This window comes from Choloepus didactylus, chromosome 5, assembly GCF_015220235.1.
Source record: "Choloepus didactylus isolate mChoDid1 chromosome 5, mChoDid1.pri, whole genome shotgun sequence".
Classification (NCBI taxonomy): Eukaryota; Metazoa; Chordata; class Mammalia; order Pilosa; family Megalonychidae; genus Choloepus; species Choloepus didactylus.
In genome coordinates this window covers 40702205-40727569 of record NC_051311.1, presented here as the reverse complement: position 1 = coordinate 40727569, position 25365 = coordinate 40702205, and the positions used below count along the sequence as shown (strand labels likewise).

The 25365-nt window shown below is 35.9% G+C and overlaps 1 protein-coding gene across 4 annotated transcripts in view; it reads left to right on the top strand.

Moving 5' to 3' along the window:
* The window catches only part of CUL1 (cullin 1), a 127757-nt gene that overhangs the window by 100854 nt on the left and 1538 nt on the right, over positions 1–25365 (top strand). For all 4 annotated transcript variants that reach the window (XM_037835928.1, XM_037835926.1, XM_037835927.1 and 1 more), the window contains 12 exons: positions 7912–8019; positions 8102–8208; positions 11501–11549; positions 11918–12049; positions 15161–15278; positions 16423–16499; positions 16978–17109; positions 19629–19721; positions 23536–23583; positions 23666–23748; positions 24328–24433; positions 24991–25104. In XM_037835928.1, the coding sequence (XP_037691856.1) occupies positions 7912–8019; positions 8102–8208; positions 11501–11549; positions 11918–12049; positions 15161–15278; positions 16423–16499; positions 16978–17109; positions 19629–19721; positions 23536–23583; positions 23666–23748; positions 24328–24433; positions 24991–25104 (1167 nt within the window). The remainder of the gene's footprint in view (positions 1–7911; positions 8020–8101; positions 8209–11500; positions 11550–11917; positions 12050–15160; positions 15279–16422; positions 16500–16977; positions 17110–19628; positions 19722–23535; positions 23584–23665; positions 23749–24327; positions 24434–24990; positions 25105–25365) is intronic.

Sequence of the window (25365 nt, the reverse complement as noted above, 5' to 3'; positions counted from 1 at the left end):
ACCTCTTTATAATTTCAGTTTCTAGTATTTTACCTAGAAAGTGAAGTGTTCATTGATGATGATGATGGGAAAAACCCTCTGCTACATGGCCACTGCCTCTTTTCCAATTTTATCCTCTATTACTCACCATTCCATAAATACGCCTTGCTGTACCTTCCTAGCTCCTCTCTTCTCTCTGCTTGGATGCATTCCTTCTTTTTTTCTTTTTTAAACATCTGTTCATCTTTCAGAACCCAGCTCAAACGCCATTTCTTCTGTGAAGCCCTTCTTGATCCATCTTAGTCACAGTGGTAGAATCTCCCCCTTGAGCCACAGCACATTGAACTACCTCTGTGACATTTCCACTGCTTTATATTTTAAATGCCTGTGTAAATGTCTTCTGGCAGAGTTGGCTTTATCCATTTTTCTGTCTTCAGAGCTTAGCACAATGCCTTGTACAGAATAGGGTGTCAGTATACCCTCATTGTTCCTCATTGTTCCCAACAGGATTTAGAGCTGTTTATACAATACATAAAATACGACAGGATAAATGAAGTAAATCAGGGGATAGAAAAATAAAGATAGGAAACAAACTGAAGCTAAGTGTAAGATAGTACCCAGTGTGCATGCAGTGAAGTCTAGTACTCTTGTTAGGGTGGGTCACAAATTCTCCTCTGAATGTTTCTAGTCAGTGTAGAGAGCTCCTCATGCCTGAAGACATTCCCTTGTGTTTTCCTCTAGGAGTTTTATGGTTATAGTATAAATCAGGTGTTTGATTCATAGTAATTGTAGAAAATAAACCTCTAACTCAGAAAAAGAACAACTTTTCTTGGCATTCAGAATTGCAAATACATCCTCCATGGCTCATTATAAAGAGAACCCTAGAGTAATGTGTACAGAGTTATCATATTTACTCACATAGGGTGATTTTATAAGTTTCCTTGGCACAAGCTTATAGTAAAATACCAAAATAAAGTTCAGGAAAACTATTCTGTTGGAAGAGCCAAATATTGCAAACTTGCTAAAACTTATTAATCAATGCTTGATGATACTGTTTATTCCATTTTGAATTTTTAAATAATCCACTCAGCAATCTGAGTACTATTGTACTCCCCTACAAAGACTGTTATTCTTTGTCTTTGGGATAAAAAATGGCAACAAATAAACACAAAGTCCTCTTGGAAATCATATTTTGATTTAGATTCCTTAGTCTAGTTGGTATTGAAGTGTAATCCAACAAGATTGTTGTGTCTAACAATATGGATGTGGGCTATAGATTCTCAATGGGGAACAAAGTTAAGAAAGTTTATGTGAAGCTGACAGAAGCTGTATTGAAACAGGAGGAGAATTTTTCTAGGAGCTGCTTGGAGCTGCCGGCTCCAGGATTGGGAATGATAGTGCTTATAAAAGGCAGCACCTAACATGGAGGGTTTTATAGGCAGAGATAGTCAGGTAACCCTGACAAGGACATTTTTTCTGTGTAAGACTAAGGAGTGAATCTGGGTCCTTATCAGAACTATGAAAAAGTTCTGTGATTTGGATTGAGAGGTTGAATTAGAAGTAATTATAAAAACCCAATTATGTAAGAACTGACGCCAGAGTGAATAGAGTCACACAGACCTCTGCATTTATAGCACAGTTGGGTTTAGTTTATATATCCAAGAAAAGTCCCTTTTTTGAAAAAAAAAAAAAAATGCATCCTTACACAACTGTAGTCCTGATTGAAACATTCTGTGGATAATAGTAGAAGAAAATCATCCAAACAATTAATCTAAGAAGTGATCAAATTAGCTAGGCAACCTTACATTTGGAGTCTAGCCCAGCATTGTTTGGTCAAAAGGAGATGTAATACACACCCATAGAATCTTAAAAGGGTCTGTAGAGGACAGGATGAGAAAATTCTAGATTTGTTAGATTGAGGCTATCCCTTAAAATCGAGTGTGAGTTGACTATTTCTAAGTTTGAATATGTTTGAAAATTTTCCATAATAAAACAGGTTTCTTAAAAAACGAAAGAAATGTACAGGTTTTGTGAATTAAGTGAAGGTTGAAAAGGAAGAAAGGGAGGGACCAAGGAGTTGTTTTAGGATAAAAGGAAGCACAATTTTTTACTGTAAAGTCACATTTAGAAATTGAATGACACAAACAGTTGATATGTGCTGAAAATGTAAATTGGTTCATAGAAAGGATATAACTGAATTTGTGAATTATAGATTCATAACTTCAGGGAAATAAGGAATGTTTGGATTTTATTTTCTATCTTGTCATGGGAGGAGGAGAATAACCATTTTCTCAAAGAAAACAAATACATTGGTGTCATTTTTGAGTCTAAGATTAGCTAGTCTATGAAAAGACTTGTTTCATTTTTTTATATCCCTTCTTTCATCTGTAAGGAAGACTTTATTTCATAAGCAAACCAATTATGGAAACCTGTCCCCAAATCTAACTTTATACCCAACATCAGATAAAATTAGAATTTAATCCTTGTTACAAAATTATAAATACTGAAGTGGCCCCTGGTTGTTTCAAGCCCAATTAGTGATGAACTTTTCTCTTTCTCAGCTATCACTAATTGAAATAAGCTGCCTACTCTTTATCTTCTCTGTACACTACTCCTGTCTCTGAACTAACTTTATTACTTTCTGAAACATCATTCTCTCTGATAATCTAATTCTTTCTCTTCAGAGAAGTCACAGTTTTTCCTGACAAGTCTCACTTAATTCTGCTTCCAAAATTTAATATTTTCACCTCCTTGATCACTTAGCTCCTAAGTCCAGTGACTTGGAACCTCACCACTTACAGTTGGTAATAATAAAAGGCCAAAGACTAGGACTTCAGCCTTATCTTGGATCGAAAGAACACTTATGTATGAGCTAGAACTAGGAGAATAACCAGGCATGTATAGCATATATAGGCAAGAGCTCAAAAATGAAAGCACATGAGAGATTCCAAATGGAGTCGAGAGGTCACTCTGGTGGACATTCTTACGCACTATATAGATAACACCTCTTAGGCTTTAATGTATTGGAATAGCTAGAAGTAAATACCTGAAACTACCAAACTCCAACCCAGCAGTCTGGACTCCTGAAGACAATTATATAATAATGTAGATTACAAGGGGTGACAGTGTGATTGTGAAGACCTCGTGGATCACACCCCCTTTATCATTAGTGTATGGATGAGTGGAGGAATGGGGATAAAAACTAAAGGACAAACGGGGTGGGATGGGGAGATGATTTGGGTGTTCTTTTTTCACTTTTATTTTTTATTCTTGTTCTGGTTCTTTCTGATGTAAGGAAAATGTTCAGAGATAGATTGTGGTGATGAATGCATAACTATGTTATCATACTGTGGACAGTGGATTGTATATCATGGATGATTGTATGGTGTGTGAATGTATTTCAATAAAACTGAATTTAATAAAAAAAATGAAAGCACACACAGTTATGTATCAGGGATCAGAAATTCATAGTGTTTTTTTTTTTTTTAATCAGATTCCAAAGATAATGATAACAGTACCAGTTACTTTCTGAGATTCAGAGCCATGATCACAAATTAAATATAAGAGATTGATTGAAGCAGAAAGTAGCAGGTAGGCAGAGGTTAAAATGATGATAATAGAGAACACTTGCTAAATTGTTTGTCTTTTTGCCTCAGTATCTTAAACTTTAAACCACATTCAGTCTGAAGAACTGGTGATTTCTGCTTACGGAAAGAAGTTAGGTGATGAATTCAAAAAAGCCTATTAGGAAAATCCCAAACTATTATATTATAAATGTACTATTAAATTGAAGTATTTTAGCATGTTGTATATAATATAAATGAATATTAGTGATTTTTGAGGCTTCAGATTTATCTTCCTGCTTCTTTTTATCTAGTAGTTAATATCAAAATTAACTAACCGAGCAAATACAAACTGGCAGTGGAAGGAGGCACCTTAGAAACACGCTGGGGAGGGTGGGGGAGCCAATCTAGAATTAAAACTTTGCACAGGTACTTGTCAAAGTATATCATCTTCATGCAGAAAAACTGAGTTGCTCGTTTTTCTTTGTAGTTTATATGTGTATGTTTTTCCAAAACTTAAGCTTCTCTTTGTTTTCCACGGAGATAGTGTTAACGCCAAAGACCAAGTGTTAATGCTTATGGGAAAGAAGAATTATTTGATATGTTTTTGTTAATTAATGAGTCTTCATTTCTTTTCTCTTTCTTCTTCTCAAAGAAAAATTACCTAGCGGTAGGGACTGTTTCTAGTGCCGAGAAAGGTTCTTTGGGCATGCCCACTGTGGGCACCCTGTTAACATTGTTGACTGACTGCCCTCAAAGAAACCCTTTTAAAGATTTGGATGCTTGAAGAACATACCCTCAGAAGTAGCTGTAGATAAGAGTGGGTTTCCAAGGACTGCTCAGGTCTGCTGTTGGCTTGGAGAGGACCAATTTATTTACATGAAATGGTGAGGGATACTCTCCCAGGCCTAGCACCCCTCATATGCCTCTTTTGACAATATTCTTGGATGTTGCTGAGTCACTAGGAAGTATTAGAGTGTTTCAGAATTACTTAGGATCATAACTGATACTTAGAAATCATATCAAAATATATACTCGCTTTCCATAAAATAATGCCCTGAAACCTCTTTGAATGCGATATTTAGTTTAATATTTTAAGAAAGGATAAGAGAAAATAGTAGTTATGGGAGGTTCTTAAGGTATATTTTCTCTTTGTGGTTGTCCTTTAGAATTATCCTTTTAGTGGAAGTAATGATTATCATTATGTCTTTAATGTAGCCATTTAAGAAATATTTGGTATCACTACACAAGGCCCTTCTAAGCACAGTGGTTGTAAGCAATGTAGACATGGTCCCCACGGCTTCTTTGAGCTTATGCCCACCTAGAAAGGCATCCATCCACCAACAATGAATTGCTAGTATGACTAGTATTGCCATGGGATTTGGGCAGTACATTCAGGGAGGCCTAGCTTGTTGAAGAAGTACCGGGAAAACTTGTTTAATGAAACTGAGAAGAGTTGGAGCTAGCCAGGCAAAGGGGGAATTACAGGCAGAGCAAACCCTCAGTGGGTACAAACACCACCCATTTTACCAACAAGAAATCTGGTACACCTTGAAGAGAGCACAGAGAGAAAGTGGAATCAGGCAAAGCTGAAAGCTTAGATAGAAGCTAGCCAGATCATGGAAGACCTCGTAGTCATGTTAATAATGGCTTAATGCCAAGGGCCAGAGGAAACCAATTAAGGGTTATGTAAACATGGAATTGACAAGATCAGATTATTATTTTTAAAAAATTACTTGCTCCCGATGTGGAAAATGGATTAAAATGAAGAAGAGTTCCTGTGAGAAGACCAATTAGATTTGTTGTTGTAGTTCAGGTGAAAACGTAATAGTGGCCTAGTAGACACTGGGATGGTTACAATGCAGATGAAGAGAAGGAGTTAGGTAGTTAGACTTTAGAATGGAAAGGTTTTATATTTTGAAACATTTTTAAGCTGGATGATGGGGGTGAGTTTTACTATTCTTTATAATTTTGAATATATTTGAAATTTTCCCATAATGTGACGAGAAAAAAATTAATGGACAGGTTTTGTTGATTGAGTAGACGTTGGAAAGGAGGAGGAGTTAAGGTAATTCCTGGTGTCTGGCTTGAGCTACTGGGGTGAGAGTGGTGGTGTCACTTGCCGAGAGTGAGATAGCCAAAAAACGTTTTTGACATGCAGAGCTTGACGTGTAGAGGAGTCCTGTGAGACATCTAAAGACAAATGGAGAAGTTTGGTCTAGAGACATAAATGTGACAGTCATTGGCATAATAGCAATGATTGAAATGGTGGGAGTTGGATGAGATCCCTCAAGGACGCTCTGAGAGGCGTTGTTTTTTTTATATAAACGTGACTTCGTGTACTGTTTTGAAAAAAAAACAGATGGTCATGAATCAGACAGACCAATTACAATATTCTGTTCATCTTTTTTTAATCTTCAGAAATTCGAGTCTTAATTTTTTTGGAAAAAAAAAAAACAGAAAACAAAAAAAATTCATTTGATCCCACTGATGTTTTCTCCTTCCTTACCTCTGTTGCTTTTATTATCTAGCCTCTCCCTGCAATCAGTCACCCTCTGAAACACCTTTTAAAGATCATCATGTACCTGCTAATTACTAAATCCACCCAACTTTTTAACATCTGTCTATATTTGGTACTGCTAACTGCTCTTTCCTTAAAATTTTCTCCTCTGTGTTCTCCTAATGTGTTTCCTGTCTCTATGTGTGCCTTGCCAAGTTCCTAGATAGCTTTTCTTTGGACCTCAAGTGTTAGGGATTCCCCAAGGCTCATTGTGTTCGTGTATGATTCCCTTGGTCTGGGTGCCATTCAAACCCTCACTTACTCACCAGATATCTGAAGTGGAAAGAACCTTGGGATTTGGAGTCTGAAGTTGTCTTTGCCCTTGGGGTAGTGTTGTGTTTCCATGTTGGAATGTCTTCTGGGTATTTCTCAGAAAACTTGAAACTTTCCAATCTGGAATCCCAAGGAAAATTGGTCAAGAAATTGACAAAACAGGAAAAGTATTTTAATTTCTCCTGCAAGAATTAAAGCTTAATAAACAACAGAGAAACATTACTGGTTGTAAGGAATCTACTGACGACAAGGCAAAAGCATGAGCAGAAAACTCTTGACACATGAAGTTAAAGTCATCGCTTCTGGGAACCAGGCCAAGCACATGTAGGGAGAAGCAGTACAAGCTAGACAGTCAGTCTTCCTTAAGTAGGTGATATCATGTTATGTTTGTGTGTTTGTGGCCCTGTCTGCTCCTCATGGTGAGTCATTCTTGCAAATAAAGAGAAAGTTTGTTTATATACCCAGAGTTTCAGTGATCCCTTGCAGTGTATCATGTCTCTCTGACTTGTAACCTAGGCCTTTTTTCCCTTTCAAAAGGAAAGATCATGAACTGGGTTCAAGCCTAGTTTTGCCAGTTAAACACTTGACTAGGTTCCCCATCATGACTGATTTTCTTCATCTATAAAAACTGTACCTCCCTCATAGTGCGATTGTGACAGTCCATGTAAAGGGCTTGGCACAGAGTCTGGCAGGCAGTGAATTCTCAGCATCAATTCCTTTTTTTTTTTTTTTTTTTTTTCTTTTGTAACTATCTTCCTTTTGAATTGCTGCACAACCTCTCCTGTGGCTGATCTTTAAATTCTTCCATTATGTTGTTCCTTTGTCTAGGAATTCCCTGTTGCCTACCCTATCAACTCTGCAAATCCTCTGCCTGTTTTCCACATCCTTCCTCTCTGATCAGCTCTGGCCTCTCTACACTTATTTGTGAGCTTCTGTCCTCCCCTGTTAGATCCTATCCAGGATCATGTATCACCTTGGTCATTGTCTCTTTAGTTGCCCCCTTTTTTTTTTCTTATTTGTGGGAACATATATACAACAAAAACTCTCCCATCTCAGTTGCTCCCAAGCATACCATTCAGTGGGATTAATCACATTTATTGTGTAGCGGTATCCTCATTACCCTCCACTCCCAAGACCTTCCCATCTCCCTCAGCAGAAAACCTACATCCATTTTGCATCTGCTCCCCCTGCCACCTCCCTCCCGCCCATGACAGCCTGCACTCTAATCTGTCTCTGTGAACTTACATATTCTCCATATCCTCTGACAGTTTCTTTGTACTATTAGTTTTAAATGCAAGCTTGAAAACAGTATTTAGTTGCAAGTGCGGAGGTATTCTATTTTATTAATTATAGGTATAGGTATATATAAACAAAATGCCCTATGCATTTCAGTGATGGAACCAAATGTATTTCTTGATTTTACTTGTTGACTTCTTAAAAGTGTCTAAACTCTTTGGAATATTTTATAATAGCATACTGATAAACAACTTTATCCCCACTAACCTTCTTTTCTTTCTGTTTTTCCCTCTTTTGAAGGACCCCAAAATGTATGTACAGACAGTGTTGGATGTTCATAAAAAATATAACGCCCTGGTCATGTCAGCATTCAACAACGACGCTGGCTTTGTGGCTGCCCTTGATAAAGTAGGTATATTATTATTGTAACTTTCCTATAATATATATGGATAGGAAATTTTTCTCTAACTATATTTTATATAATTCACAGGCTTGTGGTCGCTTCATAAACAACAATGCAGTTACCAAAATGGCTCAGTCATCCAGTAAATCCCCTGAATTGCTGGCTCGATACTGTGATTCCTTGCTGAAGAAAAGGTATTAAAATATTTTTTTAAAATATCTTCTTGACCACAAGGAGTTGCAAAATGAAATAGTTTCAGTGGCTGAGATTTCAAATGGAGTTGAGAGGTCACTCTGGTGGACATTCTTACGCACTATATAGATAACACCTCTTAGGTTTTAATGTATTGGAATAGCTAGAAGTAAATATCTGAAACCACCAAACTCCAACCCAGTAGTCTGGACTCCTGAAGACGATTATATAATAATGTAGATTACAAGGGGTGACAGTGTGATTGTGAAAACCTTGTAGATCACACTCCCTTTATCTAGTGTATGGATGGATGAGTAGAAAAATGGGGATAAAAACTGAATGACAAATAGGGTGGGATGGGGGGGATGGTTTGGGTGTTCTTTTTTTACTTTTTTTTTTTCTCTTCTGATTCTTTCTGATGTAAGGAAAATGTTCAGAAATAGATTGTGGTGATGAATGCATAAGTATATGATAGTACTGTGAACAGTTGATTGTGTACCATGGATGATTGTATGGTATGTGAATATATTTCAATAAAACTGAATTAAAAAATATATATATATATATCTCTACCGGGACACAACTACAATTACCAGGTACACTGATTGAATAAATACAAAGCTGCCAACTCAAAAAAAAAATAAAAAAGTAAGCTTATCTAAATCTCAGCTTGTATATGAGGTGGTAGAATTTACATTAAATTTTTCCTATATTAAATTGTAACTTTTAAACCTTTTGAGAAAATACTTGAAACATTTTATGTTTGCCCTCCTAGAAAGTACTTCATGTTCTGTATTGTATGTCCATTCATTTTCTTCTTATATTGCTAATGTCTTTAAGAATTGCATCCAGTGTGACCCTTTTAGCTAAATAAGGTTTGACTTCAGTGGGTCAAGCTGGTTGTTACCCAATGGTGGATATTATACCATAAACTAACCTTTTCTTTTCTGGTCCTCTAGTTTTTCTTTTCTACTGTCCTAGCATTTTATTTTATGTATTTATTTATTTTTTTCCTTTTTTCCCCCCTCTTTTCCTTTTGCAGTTGAAAATCTGCAACAGCTCCCACTGGTATTTTTAGTGATGGAAAGAGATGACTGTCCATGTACAAAACTTTCATTATTGTATGAACTTGTAAATTGGCTTTTCATTTGATGAGTTTGTATTATTGCTGTTTCACATTCATTATTTTTTAGTCATCATCTTAACCGTTTTTTCTAATCAATTTATGTGTATTAAGAACTGTAGGCAACATAATCTAATATGTTTCCCTCTATTCAGTTTTTGTTTGTGTGTTTGTTTTAGTTTTTCTCATTTTCTCTTTGGGTTTAACAGTGTCTTTCAGTTCAGAACTGCTCAAGGATGATTTTTCTATTTCAAATATATCAACAAATGTTAACAGATTTTAATGGTTTTCTCTTACAGTACTTTTACATACGTCCAAATAAAACTGGGTTTTCATATTAAAAAATTGTATTTTGAATAGCTCCCTAAGGCTAGACTAACCCAAGTACAAAAACAATTATGAATGCATACACATACTAGAAATAAAAAGACTACAGACAATCTCCTGGATAACTATTATTCATCTTACCTCAGATAGCAACTGAAATTTCACTTCCTCGGAAAGGCCTGCCTTACCATTATCTAAATTAGATCACCCCTGCTCTTTTCTTTAATAACTTTTATCACAGTTTGTAATTATTTATTTGTATGCGTTTATTTGTTTAATATTTGTCTCCCTCATTAGACCAGAAACAATGAGGACAAGAACTATGTCAGCTGTTTTTCATCATATTCTTGGTGTCAAGTATTTGATAAATAACGAATGAAACATTTAAAAAAAAAAATGCAGACAAGTCTGAGGAATACATTTGCAGAAATCTTAAGTAAAATACTAGCAAATCACATTTCTCAATGAATTAAAGAATAATTCTTCAAAACATAGTATAGAATTCTAGAAATCTAGATGGCTTAACGGTAGGTCTCGTGATTTACTGTTAGCAGAGATCTTCCTGCAAAACAACATGGTCTTTGAATAAAGGTCAATAAGTATCTCTTATTAACAGAAAGTTACTTGCCAAAGGCCTGTAAGAGTTCACAACATGAGTATTTGATCTTTATTTATTTATTCTTTTGGTTAGCTTCTGTTAATTCTGTTAATTGCTGGTCTGGTGTGTAATTTTGTAATTCTGATGAGATCCTCTAATATGTTATTTCCAGGAATGAAAAGGGCCTTTTAAATTGGAATGCCTCTTATAATTTCATATTTTCAGGCTATAGTAATATGGTAAATTTAAACATTTTAAAAATGGAGATGTTCTATTAGGGCTTTAGTTTGTCAGAATACTTAAGTGTTCTTTTTATCAATTGTCTTTTCAAAAATGGTCCGCACTAAACCTCTTATTTTACTATTTCTTAATTAAGTCTACTGAAGCAGATAGAATGTCAGGATGTTTCTACAGTGGTGCTTTTAATGAGCATGAATTTGTGAATAGAGTTGAGTTGGTCCTGGATTTCAGGGCTAAGTAAAACTGCTGCAGAGAAACAAACAGCCCTGACTGTCAGTCTTTCCACCATTGTCAACATAAAGAATAGGACTGGATTTTTAAAGACTGGATTTTCTGAACTGACTATTATTCTTAAGTAGAAGCACCTCACTGGAGCTTGTTTTGTAGCTGGATCATTTTAGATGAATTTTAAGGGTCTTATTTATAAAGGATTCTTGTAGTGAAAACTTAAAAAAATGCAATTTTCCTCAAATTACCTTTCAATTAATATTTGTTCAGTGAATGAATCAGTTGTTAAAAGACAGTCATCTGTTTTGTAGACATACCTATAAATGCAAGGCAACACTTTACTAGTAGTTTAAACCCCTTTGTTACCTTTAATTTTTAGAGCATTAAGAGAAAGCTATTCATATATGCCATTTTATTTTTTCAAAGTTAGTAAAAGTTATAAGGCAATTAAAAAGTGAAACTTATGTATTTATATTTAAATAGATTACTTTAAAGAAAAACTTGGTTTAGAATGTTTTGGGGGGACTTTTTATAAATATATTCTGTTGATTTTCATATTGAATATTCTAAATGGTTGCATAATCTGTTCTTCCATGATAGAATTATAGAGTAAGATTGGCAAATTGGCATAAATAAGAAAAATTAACCCTCCCTTTTCCTGCCTACTAATCTGAAGAAAAAATTTAATTTGGAGACTCAGAACCACATTCTGATATAATTCGGCTTATGAAACCTTTGCTGATTTGTTTTAAAGTACTATGACTTTTTAAAATTTCAGTTCCAAGAACCCAGAAGAGGCAGAACTAGAAGATACACTTAATCAAGTGGTAAGGTGCTTAATAATACATCCATTTTCAATAGCTATGGGACAAGTTGTTGTTAAGGTTCTTTTTATAAAGCATCTGAAATGTGAAAAGTAATGTAACTATTTATTTTATCATGAATCTATGGTTTTATTCCCTAAATTGAGCCATTAATTTTAGCATTTGTACTTCTCCTTATTATTACTAAATCCAGAACAACTTAATGTGATTTAAGGGATTAATTTAAATATTTATTTCAAAGACTATAGGGTGGTATATTGGTGTATTCCACCATTACACATCTTGCTTTCCAAAATGTGTTCAATGACAATGGGCTTTCACAGTTGGATTGTAAGTGTGCATTAAGTGTGTTCTCTTGATGGCTTTGTTAGATGGTTGTCTTCAAGTACATAGAGGATAAAGATGTATTTCAAAAGTTCTATGCAAAAATGTTGGCCAAAAGACTCGTACACCAGAATAGTGCAAGTGATGATGCCGAAGCAAGCATGATCTCTAAATTAAAGGTAACTTTAATATTTTTCCTAAGAAATCCTAACATTTTTCTTTTTTTTTTTTTTAAGCTGTTCTTAAGTTGTTAGTTTTCTTCCATTTATCAGATGGGCAAGCAGCTTGTCAGTAATTAACAAGATTTTTATACAACATGAAAAGCGTAGAGCTACTGCTACTTCACTTCTAAAGAACTCCTGATAATTGTGACTGCTTGGGGGTCTTCCATTGTCAGGCCTTAAGTGCTTTCCCAGCCTTTTTCCCGTCACTCTTTGGAACACTTCTGCTCTGGCCAGGCCTGGCTGTGGTCTGCTCCCCCTGCCCCATGCGTCCTTTCTTGGCTCCCACACCTTTGGCATGCTTTTCCCCCCTAGTCTGGGTGGAGACCTCAATTGTCTTTACTCCTATGAATTACTCAGTTTCTAAATCCTTGCTGTGGCTTGTATTCACATTTTGTTGGCTTTGAGTTGATTGGGTGTTTTATTTTGCTCTGGGTTTAGTGAACTGTATCTGCAGGAGGAGAAAAGGATTAGTATTACTTTGCTTTATTGAGTCTGTTCTGTGGCATCAATATCTCCCTTCTTCTAGAGCCAAAAATGACCTCTGCCTCTTCTGAATTCCCTACATTTGTTTCAGTGCTGGCTTGGACTCCTTGTGTGTTGTTTGGCTCCCTTCTCCTTTCCATAGCATGGTTCTTGAGGGTATAGATTGTGGAGTCAGACTACTTGTGTTTGGGTCTCCTGGCCCTGCCACTTTGTTTTGCCTTCCTTGTGGTCTTCTTTGTGCCTCAGTGTCTATCTCTTAAGATTGTGAGGATGAAATGTGATAATCCATGAAATAATTAGTGTTCAATACATATTAGCCAGGGTTTGTGTTGTCACTGGCCTCACTCTTATTTGAGTCTGCTGAGATCAGAACCTTCCTGTGCAAGCAGCTCGCCCTCCTTTTCTTCAAATCATCGTTATCCATTGTCTTCCTTCCAACTTAACTTTCCCCTTACAAAATTGACCCCTCCACTCTACCTTTACTGTCATTTCATGATTCCTCCCTGAGCCTCGTTTCACCAGTTGAATTTTTAGTCCCTCTTAATTTACTTTTGCCCCTTGCCTTTAAGCATCCACAGATTTCTTCCAGTGCTTTATAAACATTCCTTAAATTATCTTGACTTAATCTCTAAATTCCCCAACATCATTTCCTGGATTCTACTACTTTTTAAGCTGCGACCTTGATTTCTCCTTCCCTTTACCTTTGACCTCCCAAAGACATCCTGGCATAATTCAAAAAGTCTCTTCCAATACATGAATTGGTGACCTTTTTCATTTCTCATATTGATGAAAACTGATCATGTGTCATTGCTTACCAAGCATTTTTTATGCAGCTCCAAAGGAAATGAGCATAACTATTGAAGTAGGTAAGACGGGTAATATCCCTTTCCATAGATTGGAACCTGTTGACCACACATTGCATCTTGAAACTGCCTCCCCTAGATTCTATACTACAACATTTCCTCCAGGCCCTCCTTTTTCTTCTCAGTACCTTTCCCATGGATCCCTCCTCTTCCTCTTGACCCTGAGCCTTTCACCTCAACCTTCTTTTCTTCTGGAAATACACGTGCTGCCTTGGCAGTGCTCTTCAGCCCATTTTCAGCTATCCCTGTTACCTAATGAATCCCTGTCTGTTTTTCTCCTCCGACGTCTCTCCTGCAGTTTACCATGGACTTATCCATCTGAGGGTTCTGTTTACCCTCAGTTACCTTATGTCTAAATTGAGTGTATTTGCTTCTCCAAACCTGTTCCTTCAAAGGTGTTTTTTTATGCCCTCATCATTCTGCTCCAACTGCCTTGCTTTAGGCCTTCCTTTCTTCTTGTCTAGACAGTTATTTTCTTCCCATTATTCTTCATTCCATTCTAATTGATCCTGAAGTCCCCTAATCTTTTAATTTCATATAATTACCAAATTTTTGTAAGCCATGAGTTGCACCTATATCCTTTTTTGGGACTTCCTCATTGACTCCCAGGGAAACCTACTGTATTCCATAGCCATGCATTAAAGCTCCTTCACCATCTAGCCCTAGCCAGTGTCTCCAGGATTTTTTCCCATTATCTTTCAAGCATCCTGTGCTGTACCTGGTCTAAGTTCCTGCCTGATGCTTTCTTCCCTCCCTGCTGTTATTGGAGTCACTGCCTCTGACTGGACTATTCCCCATTAATAAGTCTACCTGCTTGGGGGACTTGGATTGGAATCCTGGCGGTACACTCACTGCTGCTGCTTCTCTCCTGCCCCCCACTGTCACATAACTTTTCTGAACGTGAACAGACCCTGAGTGGCGCTGCCCGGTGTGCTTTTCTTGAGTTACCTGATTTAACCCTCTCACAACCTTACATCTTACCTGTTATCTTGCATTGTTGTTAAAAGGTTAGATATCTTTAGATAGGATTTGTATATTTCAGTGTACTATGGAATATATGTTGTGTTTGTATTTCCAAGTCTTTCCAGGACTATCTCAAATTCTGCTTATGTCTTGAAACCTTTAATCCCCCTGCACAAAGTCCCCTCTTGTTGGTATTTTTTTTACACTTGGTCCAGCACTGTTGTCCAGGTACACTATGCCAAGAGTTTGGTGTACACTTAACTTACTGGATCTTCACAGTCACTGATGAGAGTAGATAATGTTATTATTCTTATTTTACAAATGAGGATCTGAGGCCTAGAAAGTTTCCACAGACTCCTCTCAGTAGCAGAGCCTTCTTTTTTGAAACGAATTATGTCAGATGCTAAAGCTGTTGTTATTAACCACCTTCCCTTAAACTCCCAAAACATGTTATTTATGTCTTTAGAGCATTTTTCACTTTTGGCCTGAAATTACAGTTACATGGGAGAAGAGGTATAGACTAAAAAATTTTATCTTTGTATTCTAACCAAGGCATCAAAATAGATACTCAAATGAGTAGTTATTGTTTGTATGAAGACTTAACTATCTAATCTGCTCATATTTATACTGTAAAATATAGTTATGTGTTAACTGTCTAAGTATATGTCCTGGTACTGTGATTTCTCTGAGGTTCCTTTGTATACGTTATGTACATTTCTATACAGAGTAATGAGACAGTTCTTTGGATTTATTTCAGCAAGCTTGTGGTTTTGAGTATACCTCTAAACTTCAACGAATGTTTCAGGACATCGGTGTAAGCAAAGACTTGAATGAGCAGTTCAAAAAGCACCTGACAAATTCAGAACCACTAGACTGTGAGTATGTCATGTGTTTACAAGCTTTTTTACGGGCAGTGTTCTTAGAGAAGTCAATGCTCTTTAAGCAAGTGAGCAAAATGACAAAATATTAAGTAAGAATAGTAGATAATTCATCAGAAATTCAGTGCTGAGAAATAGGAAGTTCCTTACAAATGCCCTTACATTCCCAGCCTTGGCTCCCTTCTGATAGCAGATGACACTCTTAAATTATTGTCAGCCTTTTCTATTGGTAAGATCACAGTGCTGAGCAAAAGCCAGTTGGTGCTCCACACACAGGCTAGGGGCAATTGATTTGTTGTTCTATTATTGATCTGCTCTAGTAGTGTTGTTTTTTTTTTCTTCTTCTTCTTCTTCTTTTTCTTCAATTATTAGAAACTTATTATTTGAAACTTGCTCGGTCTATATAAACAACAGAGTCAAACTAAAGACATTGTGGCTTTAGATTTGAATTATGTGGTAGCACAGGCAAGGGATGTGTTTCCCCAAGAGTGTCAGCCTGCCTCTTATTGTAAAGTCTTCCTGTAGTCATGAAATAACAGGTTTATGCTTGTGCCATTATAATGGATTTTGTCTTTTTGTTTTTCACAAATTAAAAGTATTGTTTGATTGTTAAACTTGACAGTTTTGCCATTAGATTTGTTGTCAGCCGTTGTGATGAAATTATTGTCATAATTTATAGATCAAAAACTTAGGATCACACAAAACTGGTTATATAATGAAGTTAGTTATTTATGTGTGGTTATTTAGCCTTTTTGTGCTCTCGGCTGTAATATTATACCTGGTGAGCATAGGTATGGCTTGAATGGATTGAGTTATTCACAGCAGAAAATTAAAGTGAATGAAGCAAAATGTGTATATAACAGAATTATGAGTTTGAAGTGAAATGAAACCTCACTCTTTGGTGTAAAAGACTTTATGGGTCTTCCACCTTTTGCTAACTTCAGTTGAGATAAAAATGAATTGAAATGAAGTATATTCAATTCTTAATTTTATATTCATAAAATTCTGGATTTTTCATTTAATGTATTTTAATAAAAATAAACCACATTTATCTGAGGTAATAGAGTTTTTCAGTTTTTAAAATGAATTAAATGTGTTTCCTAATTCCTCTCTGCCTCCACCCCCCACCTCCCACTCCCAGTGGATTTCAGTATTCAGGTTCTGAGTTCCGGATCATGGCCCTTTCAGCAGTCGTGTACATTTGCCTTGCCGTCAGAGGTAAGGATGGATTTGTTTTTTATTCCATTAGTGCTACCTAAAGGTTAAAAAGAGGCAGCCTTCACCATTAATATGAATGCATGTCTGCAGAATGCCTTCCTGCTGTCCAGCCATACCACTTTAAATGGTCAAGAAAATGCTCATGGCAGGGTTATGTGTAAGGGAGCTTGATTTCACCCTCAACAAAGCAAGTTTATTTATTCTCATAAAGTAGGACCTTATTAGTTATGTAATAAGCATATTGATGATACCTACTTGTCTGAAAATAGAAACCTTTTTTGATTATACCTTCCCAATGCTTAAGCTAAAATGCTTTACAAGAAAGTCAAATAATGTGAAATGCCCATTTTTTGTATTTTACTTCCATGTGAACCATTCACATTTTGTACTGTGAACTTGGGACAGTATTTTTATTTAGAAATGCTGACTTAGAAAATGGTAAGAAAGGGATTCTATATAATGCTCTCTGTTCATACAGTTGGAACGTAGTTATCAGCGATTTACAGCGTTTTATGCTAGCCGTCACAGTGGCAGAAAATTGACATGGTTATATCAACTGTCTAAAGGAGAATTGGTAACTAACTGCTTCAAAAACAGATATACCTTGCAGGTAAGGTCACCTTTTTAATTTGCAGTATTTTTTTTTAGTCTACATGATGATAAGACTGATAGAAGACAGGATGAGGTGACCCACTTAATAGAAACCAGAGTTAAGCATCTGGCAAAAGAGCATAGAGATTAATGGCATGGGGTTGAGCATCCAATGACCTGAATTCTTACTCTTTCTGGCTAAGTAACCAAGGTCAAGTTACTTACTGAGTCTGAGCCTCTGTTTCTCGTTCATAAGATGGGAGTGTTAATGCTTTTATTTTGGAGATGGCTTGAAAAGTAAATGAAATAATGTATTTAGAATGTTTAGCATGGCTCCTGCCCTTCACACAGTTAAGTGTTCAGATGGTGGCTTAAAGAGCTAGCATTTGATGTATTTAATTAAGATGATAGTTCTTTTCCATTGATAGAGCAGTTTCACATTAATTATAATCCTCAGTGCTTACAGCAATCAGTGTACAACTAGTAATTTTCCATTTTATAGGTGAGGAAACTGTGGCTAAAGTTAATTCAGGTGACTTTCTGGACTCTAGTTTATATGTGGCAGAGCCAAAATTTCAATTAAGGTCTTTTTCTTCAAAGAGACTCTGTTCTTTCTCTTTCAACTTTTGTACAGAAGGGCTTCACAAATAACTGCTTTATATTAATATGTAAGCAGGTTTCTCTAGAGAGATTATAAAAATGCTTGTAACACTTTTCAAGTGGTGAGAAACTTCAGACTGGGTTCTGCAGACTCAAGCTGCTCATTAATTTAAACTTTCAATAATTCTACTCTAATACAATATTAAAATGCTTAATAATCTGTTACTCTCTAGGTACAGAGATCTTAATCAATGTCAGTGTGTATTAATGTATAAATGGCGTTTTGTTTTATATATTTCTAAACATCCGTAAAAGAATCCATGCATTCATACTATAGTACTAAAACTTCAGTGCCTTTTTTTTTTTTTTTTTACCAAATAGATGCCATGTTATAGCAGCCAAGATAGGGCACAGTGTAAAATCATGAATGTGCTATTTTCCTGTGGTTATATTCCTGTTTAAGGTACAAACAGTGTGTTTGCCCTGTGTTTTTCTTTGATTCTTTAAAAACTTTTATATCAATTTTATTGAAATAATTCACATATTATAAAATGCATCCATTTTAGGTATACAGTTTGAGTTATAACCACTACCAAGATGCTTTTGGGTTTTGTCACTGCCCTGAGAAAGGCTGTATAGAGTTCCCTCTGTTTTTATAGGCATCCTGGTCCCCAACGCAGGGCAGTAGTATTATCCCAAAGCATGTTAGAATCTTGCTCTTGCTTCTTCCGTTAGATCGTTTTTCTGATTAGCAGCCTAAGTCCCTTCAGCAGCACTGTCATCTCACCGATGTACTAAAATACGCGTCATTGCTTATTTCTCTTTTCATTGACCAAGGTTTTGCCTAGGCAAGAAGCAGGAGTCACCATACATTACTTGTTGCTTTGGATTATAGAAGAGAGGGGGAGAAAGATCACCATGAGATAAACAGGCAAGGTGCCCCAGGTAGCAGGAGTTCATTCCCTGCACACTCGAGGGAGCGAAGAATGAGCACGTGCTACCTCATGCACAGTTCACTAGTAGATATCTTAAAGTGGTTTTTGAAATGCTTTACACCACTTTATTCTTTACATAGTAAAAACCAGATATAATTCAATATGTAGGTTGTTTTATGTCAGTAATGTACCAAAGGGGAATTTTCCTTTTTTTTGTGCAAAAAACCAATCTAACCTGAAACTATCAAACTACAACCCAGAACCCATGAATCTCGAAGACAGTTGTATAAAAATGTAGCTTATGAGGGGTGACAATGGGATTGGGAAAGCCATAAGGACCAAACACCACTTTGTCTAGTTTATGGATGGATGTGTAGAAAAGTAGGGGAAGGAAACAAACAGACAAAGGTACCCAGTGTTCTTTTTTACTTCAATTGCTCTTTTTCACTCTAATTATTATTCTTGTTATTTTTGTGTGTGTGCTAATGAAGGTGTCAGGGATTGATTTAGGTGATGAATGTACAACTATGTAATGGTACTGTAAACAATCGAAAGTACAATTTGTTTTGTATGACTGCGTGGTATGTGAATATATCTCAATAAAATGATGATTTAAAAAAAAAAAAAAAAAACCAATCTAAACACGTGCATAATGTGTCCATATATACCAGGTGTGTGTATGTGTGTTTACCTATGTAACAGTGTGTTGGTGCATATATAATGTATATTTACAGAGACAGCACATGTTAGAAGAAAATTCAAAATATTTGAATGTTTGAAAAAATGGGAAATGAAGACTCATCTTCCCAGAAAATACTGCATGTTTAGTCATATTACATACAACATTTTGTATACCTTTTTAAATCGATGTGCTTAATTTTTGAATTTCTTTGAAGAATTCCTTTTATAAATAAATCCTTCAAACTTATGTTACATATTTTTGAAGTTTTTCCCAGGCCTTGAAATGTTTCTTTTTCTTTTATATGGGGGACCAACCTCAAAGGCATCTACATTCCAGATGGCGATCTTGCTTCAGTACAACACAGAAGATGCCTACACGGTGCAGCAGTTGACCGATAGCACGCAAATTAAAATGGTATTCCTATCTTTTTACAGTCTCTTTATCGTATCAAGTTGCATTTCCCTTATTCATGAGGCTATTTGGGAATGGTTGGGGAAAGGTTATAGTGTCTTTGATGTGCAATAGATATTTGTTCGTGAATATGACTTTGCTATTATTCCAAGACTTTAGTACGTGTTACGGAGAGCTTAGTTTTTAAACTGAGAGTATAAGCTGTATTGCTTTTCTCATACACAACCATTTCTTAACCCTTTTTTGGAGTAGGGTTTTTTCCCTAAGTTCAAGTTTTTACTTAATTTTAACATTATTTTTCTTATTACTCATATTTTTTTTGAGATATAAATCACATAACGTAAAACTTAACCTAACATAAAAGGCACCATTTTGAAGTGTACAGTTCACTGGTTTTTAATATATTCACAAGGTTATCCAATTCGAAAACATTTCCAGACCCTGGGAAAAAAAAAAGCCTACGTGTTATCAGTCCTTCTCCCCCAGCCCCTGGTAACCACTAATGTGCTGTCTATCTTTTTGGATTTGCCTATTCTGGACATTCATGTAAATGGAATCATGTAGTATCTGGTCTTTTGTGTCTGGTTCTTTCATGTAGCATAATGTTTTCAAGGCTCATTCATGTTGTAACGTATGTATCAGTGCTTCTTTTTTTTATCTGAATAATTTTCCATTGTAATGGCTGAACAATATTCCGTTGTTTACGTATACCACATTTTCTTTATCCATTCATCAGTTGGTAGGCATTTAGTTTGTGTCTACTAGTTCAGCCTTTTGAGGAACTTCCAAACTGTTCTCCACAGTGGCTGTACCATTTTACATTCTCATCTATAATATATGAGGGCTCCAGTTTCTCCACATCCTTGCCAGCACTTTTTTTCTTCTTCTTTTTTTTAATTCTAGCCATCCTAGTGGGTATGAAGTGATATCTCATTTGTGCTTTGATTTCTGTTTGAAACCAGAGTATCTTTTGATGTACTTATTGGCCAGTCATATATCTTCTTTGGAAAAATGTCTGTTTACATCCTTTGCCCACTTTTAAATTGTGTTATTTGTCTTTGTATGTTATGTGTTATGTTATAAGGATACTTTATATATTCTAGATACTAGAACCTTATCACATATATGATTTGCAAAAATTTTCTCCCATCCAGTGGATTGTCATTACAGTTTTTGATTGTGCCCTTTGAAGCACAAAAGTTTTTAATTTTGAAGTCCAGTTCATCTGTTTTTGCTGCAGTTTGTGAGTTTGTTGTCAAATCTAAGAACCCATTGCCTAATCCAGGGTCATGAAGATTCTATCCTTACGTTTCCTTCGAATTGCTTTTTTGTTTTATCTCTTACACTTAAGTCTGCAATTAATTTTGAATCAATTTTTGAGTGTGGTGTGAGGTGTAGGGGCCTGACTACGTGGATCTCCAGTTATCTCGGCACTGTTTGTTGAAAAGACTATTTTTTCTCTGTTGAATGGTCTGGGCACTCTTGTCCAAAATCAATTGACCATAGATATTCAGGTCTGTTTCTGGACTCTCCATTCTAGTCTGTATGTCTGTTGTGCCAGTATGCCCCTGTCTTGAGTTCTGTAGTTTTGTAATTATCCTCCAACTTTGTTCTTTTTCAGGATTTTTTTTTTCTTTTTCTTTTTGGGTCCCTTGCACTTCCATATGAATTGTAGGATCAGTTTGTCCCTTTCTGCAAAAAAGGCAGTTGGGATTTTAATAGGGATTGCATTTAATCTGTAGCTCAATTTGGATACTATTGCCATCTCACCAATATTAAGTCTTCCAGTCAGTGAACATGGGATGTCTGTTTATTTAGGTCTTTAATTTATGTCAGCAGTGTTTTATAGTTTTCAGTGTACAGGTCTCATACCCTCTGGTTAAATTTATTTCTAAGTGTTTATTCTTTTTGTTGTTATCCTAAATGGAATGGTTTTCTTAATTTCCTTTTCAGATTGTTCATTACTACTGTATAGAAATACAACTGATTTATTAATATTAATTTTGTATCTTGCAGCCTTGCTGAACTCATTTATTAGCTCTAAAGAGTTTGTTTTTTTTTTTCATGGATTCTTGAGTGTTTTTGATGTGAGAAATCATATCATCTGCAAATGCAGACGGTTTTAAACATTTCCATTATAATCTCAATGCCTTTTATTTTTTGTTGCTTAATCTCCATGGCTGTAACCTCCACTACACTGTTAAAATAGCAGTGGCAAGAATGGACATCTTTCTCTTGTTCCTGATATTAGGGTGAACTCATTCAGTCTTTTACCATTAAGGATTCTTTATGGAATCCCTTTACCACATTGAGAAAGTTCCCTCTGTTCCTATTGCATTGAGTGATTTTTAATAATGAAAGGGTGTTATATTTTATCAGATGCTTTTTCTGCATCTTTTGAGATAGTTATTTTCTCTTTAATTTATTAATACAGTGTATTACATTCCTTGATTTTTTTTCACTTGACCAACCTTGCATTCCTGGGATAAATCCTACTTGGTCATGGTGTATAATCCTTTTTATATGATGCCGGATTTGGTTTGCTAGTATTTTGATGAGAATTTTGGGATCTCTATTAATAAGGAAAATTGGTCTATAATTTTCTTTTCTTGTGATGTCTTTTCCCAGTTTTGGTATCCGAGTAATACTGGCCTCAAGATGAGTTAGGAAAGTCATTTTTAAAATCATTTTTTAAGTTAGTCCAAAAAAAAAACAAACCGTCTTCAAAACTGGTTTGCTTCTCTTTACATGGAAGTCTTTTCTCATTCCCACTTAGTCATGTCAGAGTGAGGAGATTAATGTTTCATTGGCGGCTTAGGGTGCCTCCCAAACACGCACTGGTTGGTAACTGCTGTACAGAGCTGACAGCTACATCTGTTTGGATCTTTGATTACCTTGATAATAGCAACTCTACTCCAATCTCTTGAACTGCTTTGAGAATTAAAATATCCCTTCGGGGGATGCTGCTGCTCTCTGCCCTGCCGAGTCCTATCGGTATCTGACATTGCTCTGTCAGATTTGGCTCATGTATTGAAATTGATTTGTCACCCCTGCTCTAGACTTAACTAGCGGTATTCTAATCCTCCGTATTTGGGAGTTCTGGTTGGATTATTAGACCAGACACATCTCACTTTTACAACTTCAGCCTTGTGCTCTGTGACCAGAATGGGTAACAGAAAAGATGAGGACAGGATCTTGTACCCATGATGGGGTTTCCAGGTGATTGTATAAGTTCCCCTTGGGCAGCTGGTGCTCTTTGATTTCATGGAATCATAAAGCTGTAAAGCTGAAGGAGATGGGAGACTACCACTACCCCATCATTCTATAGATGAGGAAATAGGCCCAGAGAGATGACACGATGTACTGAGAGTTCCCACAAGTAAAGTCAAGAACAGAGGTCTCTTGCAGATTTGCCTTGTCTTTGTTCAGGAACATAAAGTTATTTCTAGTGATGAGAAAGCCTTTTTATATTTCTTTTGCAGTGATCAGTAAACAAGATGAACATAAGATTTAAGAAGTAAATAGGCTCCCTTAGCTGTTAAAGAAACCAGTTATGCACAATTTCTATTACTGTCATATAGCAGAATCACTTCGGAAAAAAAAAGCATTGAGTGATTAAGGCCAGAAAGGAGTTGATTTCACTTTTGGAAGGGGGAGCAGGGGGATTTAGGGAACCTCTGAGAAACACCCATCTCTCTTTTTCCTTCTATTTGGGTGGTCGTTGTTTTTCTGTGGAAAAGTAGACTCTTGTCTGAGATTGCTACTGCAAAGAAAAATGCATGTTCCCTTTAACCTATTGTTTTCTCTTTAATTGCAGGATATTTTGGCGCAAGTCCTACAGATTTTATTGAAGTCAAAGTTATTGGTATGTTTGTGTGCTTTTTATGTTAAGCTAGAAGAAAATATTTTCCTGAGATTATAATAGTAATGGTTGTTTTTTTTAATAGGTCTTAGAAGATGAAAATGCAAATGTTGATGAGGTGGAATTGAAGCCAGATACCTTAATAAAATTATTTCTTGGTTATAAAAAGTAAGAAAAACCTACTAGATGCCCCTCGACCATAACCTTTACCCTAACACCCCTAGTACATTTACTGGTGTAGTTGCAAACAGAGGGAAATTGGGAAACTCGATGTAAGGCTTGGATAGGAGTTTGATTTGGGTCTTTAACATTTCATTTGATGGTCCCCTAGGTGTTATTCTATTTAACCGTTTTGAGTTTTGGGGGTTTTCTTTAGTTAGTAGATTCCTTGGCAAGACAGTCCCCTTAAGTGGCTTTCCTGGAAAGTTTGGTTATGTCAGAGTGTCTTGATTTTATTTATTTTGACGCAATTTGGGGGAGCAGATTAAGGAACTGAATTTCCTGTCAGAATAATACAGGTGTCAAAATTAAGGACTAAGTAGGAAGCCACCCTGTGTTAAAACCTACCTGGTATTGGGTTTCAGGGTGTGTCACAGATAGTTGATATAAATATGCAGTAGTGGTATAAGATGTGTTACACACTCCAACCTCCATCAAGGGGAGCACAGATTAACAAATGTAAAGAAGCTTTATTGCCTCTGTTTTGCATTGATTGATTATGATTGTTTTCCTCAATTTTCTTGACAGTAAGAAATTAAGGGTCAACATTAATGTGCCAATGAAAACTGAACAAAAGCAGGAACAAGAAACCACACACAAAAATATTGAGGAAGACCGCAAACTCCTGATTCAGGTGACAGAGAGCGCGCACGAGAGAAATGGGTGATTGATTGATTAATTGATTCCCTTGCATACAAGATGGCTTTTTAAAATTGGTGGGTGCTTAGTTCACATTCTGTGTTGTATGTGACCAGTGAGTGGTTACCAAAATGTAGATGGTTCTCTTGATGAACAGTAGGTGAATTTCCGTCCTTTAAAATAATATGAGAGAAAAATTAAAGTAATATAAGAGAGAAGGAGAATTGTCTCATGGAGAAATGCGGGCAGCTTTTGTGGCGTTAAAAGGTTTTTTTCTCTTTTTAAAATACTTCATAGTTGAGTTAAATTATTAACATTGCTCATAAGACCAAAAATAACAATTTTAATGTTTATTACATTAGAATTGAAGCATTAGGTAGATAGAATTGGTTCCCAGTCCCCTCTCTCACCTGTAGTATCTTTGTTGCCTTTTATAAAATAGTAATGCTATGCATGAAAATAAAACTTTGGCAGCCTTTTTACTGGTTGTCCTTAACTGTAAATAATAATTGTAAATAATTATTCGTTTTTGCCTTATACTTGGTTATATAGGCGGCTATCGTGAGAATTATGAAAATGAGAAAGGTTCTAAAACACCAGCAGTTACTTGGAGAAGTGCTAACTCAGCTCTCCTCAAGATTCAAACCTCGGGTTCCAGTAATTAAGGTATAAGAATTACATAGCAGTAGCTTTCAGTTTATTATTTTAGAAGAGAAAAGGCATAACAAAAGGTGTATTGGTTGCAGTTTCATGAACAAGGAAACTTAGTTTATTCATATGTGATAGACTTCTTCAAAAGAAAAATAGTCTCTCTTGAAATGTATATACAGAAAAGTATACAAATCATAAATACATGATATATATAATCATACATATATTTTACCTGGATCAAGAACTAAAACATTGCCAGCATCTCAGAAACCCTCA